Here is a 12,632-nt window from a genome sequence, read left to right as displayed (position 1 = left end):
TCACTAAAACGCTATTAAACCACTTTCAAGCAGGTTACTAAACAAAGTATAAACAGGTACGTCATGTTAAGCCCTTAATGATTTAAAGGCTTACTTTCTACCGAACAGCTGCTCTTCTGATAAACGCGTGAAATGTTTGTTACCAGCCGGCAAATTTGAACACTTAGATATTACTTGTGAATCACAAATTGGCAAGTCATGGTTAAACACAATCCTCGATTCCAGTGGAAAATGCTCCAAAAATGTAACCTATCTAGGCATTAAATAAAATGATTTGATAACATGTGCCCCATTTTCACACATGTGGTCCCCATTTTAAAGAAAGGGGATAAATCGAGAGCGGAGAATTACAGACCAATCAGCCTAACGTCCGTCGTTGCTAAGCTTTTTGAGAGAATCGTGAATGATGTGATCCATGACCATCTTACAACCCACATGATACTTTCTAATAACCAACATGGATTCCGTCGCAATAAGTCGGTGGAAACCAATCTACTTGAAACTTATAATATCATTACCAAGCTCCTCGACGCTGGTATACCTGTTGACCTGATTCTCCTTGATTTAGCCAAAGCGTTTGACAAGGTCCCCCACAGAAGGCTTTGCATAAAGCTTCTCTCTGCAGGCCTGAACCAGATGACGGTCGATTGGCTCATGTGTTTTCTCACTAAACGCACACAAAGGGTCAGACTGTTTGGATCAGGTGTTCAAAAGATATACTCCAAACCTTGTAATATCATCAGTGGTGTTCCACAAGGTACAGTCCTTGGCCCAACCCTCTTCTTGATTTACATCAATGATTTAGTCACCAGGGTCAGCAATGATATCACACTATTTGCCGATGATTCTAAGCTTTTCGGTCCAGCACACAGTGCAAGCCTCCAAGCCAATCTTGACCATATCAACGAGTGGGCTTAAGAGTGGCTACTGTCATTCAACATCAGCAAATGCTGCGTCTTGCACTTTGGACCAAAGAATGAAAACGCAGTGTACTCAATGCGGGATCCTGAGAAGCGAACAAGGATTGATCTTCAAACCCACAATGAAGAAAGGGACTTAGGTGTACTCGTTGATAATCAGCTCAAGTTCCACTCCCACATAAGGAATGTGGTTTCTAAATCTAATGCAGGACTTGCCCTACTCAAGAGATCAATTACAAGCAGATCACCCAAAGTCTTTCTTAAACTTTATAAGGTCATGATAAGACCGAACCTTGACTTTGGAAACTGCATAGCCGCTCCCCAATATAAAGGCGACACGAGACTTCTTGAGGGCGTGCAGAGGCGTGCCACCAAGGTTATAAATGGGCTGAAAGACCTCCCCTACGATGAAAGACAAAAAAACTCAAATTACCCACTCTGGTGTACCACCGCAGACGAGGTGACATGCTGCTTACCCATAAACTCTCTAATGACACATCTAGTCTCCTCAACTTGAATATGCCCTACCAATCCCATACAAGAGGCCATTCAAAGAAACTTCCCAAACGCCATGTGAACACTAGAATGTGTCAAAACTTCTTTTCCTAAAGAATTGTCAACGACTGGAATTCCCTCTCCGATTCTGCAGTGTCAGCAACCTCAGCTATAACTTTAAAGAAGTCACTGGATAGCGAGTAGTCATGCAGGAACTGGAAATACTGCTGGCAAGATCCAGATCAGTAACAGATGTCAGTCATCATCACTCACAGAGCAAAACAGATTCATTGGACCTTATCGCTCTGAAGCGCGAATTAAGGTAATTAAGGTAATAATATACTTTCACTATAGTAATAAGAAATAGCAAATAAGTTTCTTTCTGACAATAATATTGAATTATTTGAGAGCCCTCTTCTCCCCTCATAGGGGTAAGTTGTAACTCCTCAGTTTATGATTCTCTGGTTTTTTCCTCTAGCGTATTCCATTATAGAAATTTTCTCATAAAGTTCAAGTTTAGCTACCTTTTACAATCTAAAAAAAGGGGGATAAGTTTAGCGAAAAGGGAAGGGCGGCTAGAAAACGTCCTAGCAAGGTATTTCGAAGCATTTACCTGGCTTATTTTTATTGCTCTTTAAGAAAATAACTGCAAATCAATATACTCAGATCCAAACGAAACCCCGAATTCTCCATTGATTATTTCATTGTGGCCCAAATTTCTAATTATTGACCAGGAATTGAAGCGCTTAAATTCTCAGACGAGTGAAAAATGGCAAATTTTTAAGCTTTTCTTTGAAAACATTTCAGGTGAAAACTACTTCTAAGTTGATATACTTACGTATAAAGTTGTCAATATAAGTTGGAGAGGGAAGGTTCCCTAATAGTTATAAGGAAAGGGGGAAGTAAGTAAGCAGCAAATCATTTTTCAGCATTTTTCAAAGCTTTAGCGTAATACACCTAGCCTCTCCTTGAATATTGGCTATACGCCCTTTTGACCATTTGGATGGGCATAGTGTTTTTTGAATTAATTCAACATACCCCTCATTGTTCCCTAAAATTTTAACTTGACACTATTAGCAGTTCCTGAGACATTGCAGGTACCTTCTTTTAGTAATCTGGATCCAAATAGCGCTGATTGGCTTAACATCTCAATCAACATTTCCTAAAAGTTTGAACCTAATACCCTTAGCTGATCCTGAGACATTGCACAAGCCAAGCATTTCCATTATATAGCATATGTTTTAACATTTATCAGTGTTCGTAGTTTACAGATTTTTTTTCAGTGCCTGAAGGGGGTCGTTTCATCCTAAGAGGTATGTTGATTGAACCTTTTGATAATCCTGAACAAAATGGCTATCTGAAAATTTTCTTCGGAAGTCCTTCGAGGCTCTAAGGGGTAATTCGGATTGCAAAAATAGGCAAGGGAGGTGGCTGCTACTCCCAATCACTTTGATTTTCTTAGAATACAAAAGAACTTTCAAATATCAATATATTAAGCCAACGCCGAAGTTTCTACGACCACCTCTTCTATATGAATTGGTTCTGAAAAAAAAAAATAGAAATACATCAAAGGCTTTTGGCTCTTTAGCATAATAAATATTGTCTCTGATTATATACCTGACATACATCGTTACAAATAATCAAAGAAAGTAAATAATATTAAATATATTAATCAAACGATAATGAAAAATTTCGTATAAATGCAATAGCCGAATATCGTTGTAATTGCCAACGTAGTTAAAAATAAATTTTTAACTACTGATAGATCTGTAATTGATCTGACAATATAAGTACTTAATAAAAGTCTTTCGCAGCAGAAAGTTCCAAACAGTAGTACTATTGACTAAAGACCCGAATAAAGTATTGTTTTCAAAGATGACTAGGCAAACAGTACTGCTTTGGTCAAAACGGGTAAAAAAAATGTACACTACCCATGATAAAACTGACAACAACCCTTAGTAGAATAGTCCATGAGTCTTGCACGGTCGAAGCCCTATCTATTCCTTAGTTATGCCTAGCACAGCCTAGGTATACCTAATTAACTAGGCTCTACTTAAAGAGAAGAGCCTAGGGACAGACAAGTTTAAACCACAGTGCTCCCACATGTCCAAAATTATGAATTTGTGGACATGACTCTATTTATTCTTCTGTTACACATAGTAACTACTAAAAACCAGAACCTTATTCGTACTTAGTAATTCAAATATAACACCAATTACAAAAGGATTCGTCGTGTTCTCAGATAACTACAAAGGACAAACCTTTTGCTCTAGCAGATAGCATCAATAAATGGACAGCACCTCCTCCAGCACTTTCTCCGAATATTGTAACTTTCCTTTTATTACCACCAAAGTTTTCAATGTTTTCCTGGATCCACTCTAAGGCTAGTGTCATATCAAGCAATCCGTAATTTCCAGGGGCTTCACTGTCTTCAGTACTCAGAAATCCTGTATAAGAAAAATGAGAATTAAAGAGCCTCTAACAAACTTTTTATTTATAATCAGAGTATAAAAGTACAAACAAATTAAAATAATATCATGCCTTTCTCTATAGTCGGCATCAAGACGGATAAGTTATTTAAGAGAATGCTGCGATGGTGACAAAAGACTCAAAGCTATTAGCCCCTACTTCCCTAAAATTAGAGAAAAACTAATAAACTAACAACCAACAGATATGCCTGGTTTTCACTTATAGCTGACAAAATTTTAAAACCTTATTCAAAAGTAATTTCAAATGAATATTTTGATTCGATAATAATGCAGTCATCGTATTTACCATTCCTACATATAAACTCAGAAGAAGTTTAAATAAAAAAAAAACAAGTTTTTTTAACGGAAAGTAAGGAGCGACATTGAAACTTAAAACGAACAGAAATTACCCCGTATATGAAAGGGGCTGTTCCCTCTTCAACGCCCTGCTCTTTGCGCTAAAGTTTGACTCTTTCTCTAAACTCTACTTTTTAAAATAGTAAAATCTTTAGCGTAAAGAGCAGGGCGTTGAAGAGGGAACATCCCCTTTCATATACGGGGTAATTTCTGTCCGTTTTAAGTTTTAATGTAGCTCCTTACTTTCAGTTAAAAAAACTTGGTTTTTATTTTTTTTTTCCGAACGTTTTTTAGTTATTCATGTTTCGATTTCGGCTCTCCGCAGATAAATAATAAAAGCGAAATTTGCATATTACATATTTGGCTAAATGGATTTCCCATAGTTTGATCGAATGATTATGATAAAAAAGGAGGGGGAGAAGGCCCAGTTGTCCTCCAATTTCTAGGGTACTTAAAAAGGCAACTAGAACTTTTAGTTTTTTTACAAACGTTTTCATTAGTAAAAGATATACGTAACTTACGAATTAGCTTACGTAACAAACTTCTATATTCGTATATTTTTATTACGTATATGAGAAGGTTCGTCCTCTCGTCAATGCCTCGCTCTTTACACAAAAGCTTAAATTTTGTCCCCTGAATCACAAAGGCCGTAGAATAAATAGTTGAAATTATTAAAATTACTTTAGCCTAAAGAGTGTGGTATTAGGAGGAGGTAAATCCCTTGAATGCATAATATTTTCTGTTCGCTTTAATTTTTAATACTACTCCTTACTTCCAGTCGAAAAAATCTTTTCATATTTTTTTTTCATTTTTTTTTAGATAGTGCTAGAAAATGCTGCGCCCCTCATAGAAATCTTCTTCCCCATGACAAATTCCTCCATGAAAAGTTTGCCCGCATAACCCCTTCTTCCCAACGCCTCCTCCCAACCAAATAATCCCCCCTGAAAACGTCTGTACACTTCCCAATAACCATTACTATATGCAAACACTGGTCAAAGTTTGTAACTTGCAGCCCCTTCCACTAGGACTGTGGGGGGAGTAAGTCGTCCCGAAAGACATAGTTATAAGGTTTTTCGATTATACAGAATAAAATGGCTATCTCCGAATTTTCATCCAACGACTTTGGGAAAAAGAAGAGCATGGGAGGGGGCCTAAGTGCCCCCAACTTCTTAGTCACTTAAGAAGGGCACTAGAACTTTTCATTTCCGTTCGAATGAGCATTCTCAAGGAATTCTAGGACCATTGGGTCAATACGATCATCCCTGGGAAAAAGAAAAAAAAAACAAATAAACACGCATCCATGATTCGTCTTCTGCCAAAAAACACAAAATTCCACATTTTTGTAGATAGGAGCTTAGAACTTTTACAGTAGGGTTCTCTAATGCGTTTAATCTGATGTTGTGATTTTCGTTTAGATTCTATGACTTTTAGGGGGTGATTCCCCCTATTTTCTAAAATAGGGCAAGTTTTCTCAGGCTCTTAACTTCTAGTGGGTAGGACTAAACTTGATGAAACTTATATATTTAAAATAAACATTAAATTGAAATTCTTTTGATGTAACTATTGGTATCGAAATTCCTATTTTTTGAGTTTTGGTTACTATTGAGCCGGGTCGCTCCTTACTAGAGTTTGTTACCACGAACTGTTTGAAAATCATCATGCAAAGGAAGTTGCCTCCTGCAGAAATCAAACTATTACCTCTCTCATGAACTTTGTTATGTGATGAGAGGGTTGCCAAAATTTCACTATTCACCTTAGGGACAGCAATTTTGCCGGTATTCTCAAGCCGGGATTGGCGTTCCATCTCCCGCGATAGGCATCAAATTCACCGGAAACAAATAAACGGGTACACCAACGTTCCCGTGAAGAAGTAGCCATTGAACATGGCTACTCGGAGACATGAAAAATAAAGAAATAAAAATTCTGAGAGCTTTTCAACTCAAATAAAAATAATTGTAGAATAAACGTAGCGAAATGGCCGTCAGTTGACGAAGCACATTTTCAGTATGCTCCTAATATGACGGATTCATACACAGGGGATAAAATCCAATCGAGTTCACAAATACTTTGATTTTCATTGCAGTCAGAAAGCCTGGACAAAAATCAACCCCAAAGTCACAAAAAATAATTGTCAGGAACAGAACATTCAAACCAGGATAGAGACTGGGTGTATATATTAGACCTAGGTTGCCTGAGCAACGTGAAGTGTTGCGGCAACCTTTGTCCGGCTTCGCCGAATAAAGTGTTGCGAGAGCAACACTTTGGTTTTGTTTCTTTGCTGTCGGTTAAACGCTGAAGATGTCAGTATATCGAAGCTTTTAAAACGTTATGTTCAAAGAAGAACGCGATCAGTAATCACATGATCGAAGGCTATTCCTCAGCGTTGAAAAAACAGCAATAACAAAAGAATATCGAAAGAAGGGACTAAATTGACTTTACAGCCAGTTGAACTTTATCCTTTTCAATCGTAGATATCGTGACGGATGAAAGCTTAGAACAATATCTTTATATATTCCAGTTGGTATTATAAAGCTATCCCTAGTTTTCAGGATCAAAATACCATAAATGACACTATTAATTATGAAGAAACTACTATGACATATTTTTTATTAGCTCATCACGAGCTATCGATAATACCGAAAGAAGGGACTAAATTGACTTTGCAGCCAGTTGAACGTTATCCTTATCAATCGTAGACATCGTGACGGATGGAAACTTGAAACAGTATCTTATATGATCTAGTTGGTATTATAAAGTTATCCGTAGCTTTTCAGGATCAAAATACCTTAGATGACACTCTACTAATTATTACGAAACTGCCTCGTTGTTATACGTTATCGTTTGTACCCGTTGTATAAACACTTAATTCTAGGTTACAGTGAGTATGGGTAGGCTACATCAACTAGCAAAAGTTACAAACCCCTCTTTACTGAAGATGATTGTAGCCTAACAGACTATTATTACTTACTAGTCCCCTACATGTCTTAACACTGGAACCAACTCGGTCTTACCATCAAGTACACTGGAAACAAATAGTAGGTACACCAAATAGCAAAATTTGCAAGCCCCTTATTGCCGAAGATGATTATGAGCTAACAGCCGACCTTTACTTACAAGTCCCCTACATGTCTCACAATTGGTATCGGCCTATTTTTGGTTTCAGTATGTACCTTACTAATGAAGTTGTCAACCCCTTGAAATTCTCAGACTGGTACATCTCATGAAGGAACTTTTGTACCAAAAAAATGGATAACATATACTTTGGTCAGCTCATCACGAGGTAAAATACCAAAAGAAGGGACTAAATTGACTTTGCAGCCAGTCGGACTTTATCCTTTTCAATCGTAGACATCGTGACGGATTAAGGCTTGGAACAATATCTTATACAATCTAATTAGTATTATAAAGCTATCCGTAACTTTTCAGGATCAAAATGTCATAGATGAAACTCTATTAATTATTACGAAACTGCCTCACTGTTTCACGTTATTGTTTGTACCCGTTGCGTAAACACTTAATTCTATGTTACAGTGAGTATGAGTACACCAACTAGCAAAAGTTACAAATCCCTCAGCGCTTTCATTGTTTTACGTTATCGTTTGTACCCGTTGCGTAAACACTTAATTCTAGGCTACAGTGAGTATGGGTAGGCTACACTAACGCAAAAGTTACAAGCCCCTCTTCACTGAGGATGATTGTAGCCTAACAGACGACTATTACTTACAAGTCCCCTGCGTGTCTCACCACTGGAACCAAATTGGTCTTACCATCAAATACACCATAGACAAATAATAAGTACACTAGCTAGCCAAAGTTGCAAACCCCTTATTGCCGAAGATTATTATGGTCTAACAGCCGACTGTTGCTTACAAGTCCTCTACTAGTCTTACAATTGGTATCGGCCTATTTTTGGTTTCAGTTTGTACCCTACTACTGAAGTTGTCAACCCCTTGAAACCTTCAAACTAGTATATCTCATGAATAAATTTTTGTACCAAAAAATGGATGACATATACTTTGATCAGCTCATCAAGAGCTATCGATTGCCGTCGAAAAAAATTCTATCTGTCTTAGTTCAAAAATTGATTTTTATGCCGTAGGCCAAATTTTAACGTCACCATTTAGAAAGGAGCAAAGGATAAGCTCCAATATCTCTAACAATGACAGAACGTTTAAAGTTTAAAAGATACATATGATAAAATTTCTCTACCTCAATCACAAGTCCATAAAAACAAATGATAAACCCAGCCGAAATCACGAGAGTACTTTCGGACCTGTGGGAAAATGCCGCTTTTTTGCTTCTTTAAATTTTTCTTTTTATCACTCAAAGAAGATATATTGGCTGTAGGGCTGGGTAACTACCGCATATATTTAACATTTATAGATTTTAGTCTATCTTCAATTTGAAAGTGGTGCCTGCCTGCTTGCCTGCTAGAATAGAGCTTTTCACTCGAAAGCAGAAACAAGGTTTGATGAAACGAAAGCTCGGCTGCACAACTTCAGATACTCCTCTCTGACATAAGCTATATAACTCCACTTCACTTTGCACACCATAGTTTATGGCTCGTGGACAAGAAAAAACCATCCTATTTGACCCCAGGCAAGAGTTCTGTGGAGCTTTCCAAAATGTAATGTCATATTCATCAACCACTTTCCGTAAAAACCGCACAGGTTAGACCCTTACCAGTTTCAGGGAATAAGCCGAGATCGGCGGCATTGAAAAAAAAAAAAAAAAAAAACGGGACAAAACCAAAGTGTTGCTCTCGCAACACAATTAGGATCAGGAAATAGAATGTCTTACGATGAGCCCGGATACCTAGAAAAGGTGGTGGCCAGTGTCCTTGAAGAGCCCATTAGAGAGAGAGAGAGAGAGAGAGAGATAAAGATGCTTAGAGGTCTATGGAAATGCACCCAACAGACACAAAGCAGAATCAAGATGACTTGTCTGGATGGTAAGGGATGGAATGCCAAAAAGGAAATCGACAGCACACAGGTTTGGAAAAATGAACAAAGAGCAATTAATAAAAATATGAGCCAAGATCACCCAAATAGTTCTACTAATTATCAATTCATCATTGAGTCAGGGGTTGTGAAAATCAAAATAGCCAAGCAGGCATACACAAGAAAAAGGGAAAGGATAGATGAACAAATGATGAAACTCGTTGTTAAAATTGCCCACGCACCAAAACTATCGTCAGCTATAGAATTAATGCGTACGGGAAATGAAGATATATGGAGATGAAAAATATTCTCGTCTTGGAAAGAGTACCAATACTAGTTAAAAAATCTTAAGTGTTGAGACAAACGCCAATTTACCATTTCGGAAGGTGCTGAAGAACTATAAGAGAAAAGAGAAAACACCACGAAGAACCAAAATGGAAAAGCTTTTTAGAAAATACTACAGAGTGCTCAAAGTATATTTGAAAAGGAAAAAGACTTAAGATAATTGAAAAAAATGATGTGTTTCTGAAATCACAAACCCAAACACATTTTCGTGAAATCAAATAAATCACAATTTATATACAGTTAGCAGAGATTGCAATTGACTCTTGCAGTAATCAAGTATTTGTGCTGACTATCCTTACTAATAGAGCAAAGATAACCTTATTCAAAAACATATAAAAGTATTACAATTTTTAACACCCAAACCCATCAACCCAGGTTAGAATAGAAATTGCAAAGAAAGATGGTTTTTTCCAAAGAAAAGAAAAGAATAAGTGAGCATTGTATCTATTTTTGCAGTTTAAGTTTCTATTGGAGGATACTTTGGAGACATAAGGAACCTTTTTATTCCTACACATTGCTTCTAAAAACATTGGGAAGGTTGAGTATTCCATAGGAAAGTTGGCGAGACGAAAATGGATAGTACATTATGGTGAAAAAATGAAGCCAAGCAATGTTCTGGTTCCGACTGAAAATGTGTCTGAAATTCATGATTTTCCATGTCATCTATAATAAAATGTTAAACTTCAAGCCTTGAATTACGAGGATGAGTAATCGATGAATATTCACCAGGATGAGGAACTTGGTGTGTCAGATAAGGTTGGAAATAAATTTAAAGTGAGTCCTTTTCCTTGTAAAGCTCAGCAAGTCAAAATTTAGCAGGAAAAACCTAATATGGGGATTCAGCTATCATTTAATGACAACTGATTTATTTCCTCGGCCAAAGTAAAGAAAACTAAAAGAGTTAAAAAGCTGCAAAATTTAAAACTTAAGATTAAAAATTCAGGTTGAAATAACAGGAACTAGAATACAATTTCCATTTGAGGATTATATGTTTGTTTTCATTGGAAAATTGAAAAAAATGCCGAAAGAGGTGAGAAATTTAAGGAAGAGACATAATTTGATAAATCAGCTTGCTTTAGCACAAAACACATTTTCAGGTACGTAGTGTTTGTTTGCTCCAAACCACGGGAGAGGAAAAGGGCTTCAGGGGGAGGAGGAGACTTGCTTCTTGTTGACTGAAAATAAATATTGTTGGAAAGTATAACTGGAAGGACTATAATGAGTTTTGGAAGAGTCGTGTTGTATTGAAGATGTGGTTGGATTGGGGGAGCCTGGAAAGGGTATTCACGTCTGTTCAATCATGTTTCCCAGGCATTTTGCTCCAATCGAGTGGGTGGGGTCATAATCCCTTTGAGAAGTCAAACATGATAGTCAGTTTCCTCAATTAATAACTATTTGTTCAGTTACGACTGCCTTACCAAGGTATAGGCTTTCTAAACTTTTGTCTTTCAAATATACCCTTTCCCTTTACAAATTAGTATATATTACCCCTAAACCTTTCTCCTATAGCCCTATATCTAACTCCCACCCTGAGTTTTTATCGATATTCATTCTTTAGTTGAGTGACCCGCGGGCTGGGACCCTGGAAAAATATGTCAATGTTTCCCTCAGATTTTTAAAACAGTTCTCCCTAATCCAATCATTTCTACAGCACTTTGTATCTTAGTCATGAGTAATTTTAAGCTGTTCCATGGGTTATGTTTTGGGTTGATTCAGCCAAGGATGTGTTCCACCTTTGAGGGTTAAAAGATTAATACAGCTAATTCTTCATGACGGTTCTCATGACCAATTGATCTACGTACGCGTTGGAAGGCAGTGAGTTCTGGGTCAAGCTGATTTGAAGCCGTAGTTAGACATTAGCTAAAAATCAAAGATGTTGTGGTCCTTTTGAGATTTTAAATTTAGTGGTCAGTCCTTTGTATACTTTCTTGTGTTACCGTTTGATAACTATTTCGGATTCTGAAAAATAGTTCATGGTAGTATTCATGGTCAATTAAAATTGACAGAAATTTTAGCACGGCAGAGAATTTTGTAAGTTAAATTCAGTGAGAATGCTCGTGTGGCTATTATGTGCTGTGGCGACTTTCGGTTAGAACAGAATGTCAAATACACACCGTACAGAAGCGTTTTCTGTGTCAGTCAATTTTTGTATGTAGAACATAATAGTAATTTTTCCCAGTTTACTATTCCTACCTATATATTTATATTTTTCTAACAATGGTCAGGCTTTAACTTGTTTATTCTTAGAGATCATATTCAGTATCTTATCTCTAACCTATTAACTAGGTTAGAGTATTACTAAAAATTACATTATTATCAGCATTAGTAGCCTTATTGTTTTTCAACTGGGATAGATAAAATATTCCTTTGGGATACTCCTTCCCAAGCCAATCACCGAGTATAGTGGCCTGAGGTGATGATCGAACACTGTAATCAATGGAGATTCCAAGAGTGAGGTTTTCCCCCGGCCGATTGTCTGATGGTTATGAGGGAAAAGCCTTTAACTTGTAATATGTTTACGTTGTTTTAGACAAGTAGTGCAGCATAAGATTACCACTACTGACCCTCTCTAAAAACCCCTAAAACGTCCTAATTAAGACTTTCAAGGACTGTATCTATCTTCGGGAAAAAGATTATAAAAGGAACAAATTACAAGAAAACTACTAGGAATTGGAGAATAAACCATATTTTTGAGCAGATAATTTTTTATTTATGATAGGTGCCTTCTTATATAATAGGGTAGCAAACCTTAGTTAATTTGTAGTCTTAAAATGTTTTGATATTATAAACTTTGATTTCAGTGACCTTTACACACATAAATTCTTCTTGATTCCTTTATTATACATCTTATTTAGACAATATGCTTGTTGGATAAAAACGATGAGCTGTAAACCCTCTATGGGTTATGGTGGGTAGCGACCACAGGTAGAACCATAATTTAAGGGAGTGCAAGTGAGACTTAACTTAAAGCAAAAATATAAAATAGGTCAAATATATTGGATGTTTCCACTATCAGAGAAAGTGTTGTACAAATCTCAAGATTACGGGAACAGACATTGACACTGAGGCCGCTCGACATACTTGCCTGAACATCGGTCCAACACACT

General features: G+C 36.9%; 1 protein-coding gene across 1 annotated transcript in view; it reads right to left on the bottom strand.

Moving 5' to 3' along the window:
• Window positions 1–12,632, bottom strand: part of LOC136027370 (juvenile hormone esterase-like) — a 64,009-nt gene that overhangs the window by 23,771 nt on the left and 27,606 nt on the right. The window contains exon 4 of the mRNA XM_065704551.1: window positions 3,677–3,862. Within this exon, the coding sequence (XP_065560623.1) occupies window positions 3,677–3,862 (186 nt within the window). The remainder of the gene's footprint in view (window positions 1–3,676; window positions 3,863–12,632) is intronic.

This window comes from Artemia franciscana, chromosome 5 (genome assembly GCF_032884065.1).
Source record: "Artemia franciscana chromosome 5, ASM3288406v1, whole genome shotgun sequence".
Taxonomy (NCBI): Eukaryota; Metazoa; Arthropoda; class Branchiopoda; order Anostraca; family Artemiidae; genus Artemia; species Artemia franciscana.
This window is presented reverse-complemented; position numbering and strand designations above follow the sequence as displayed.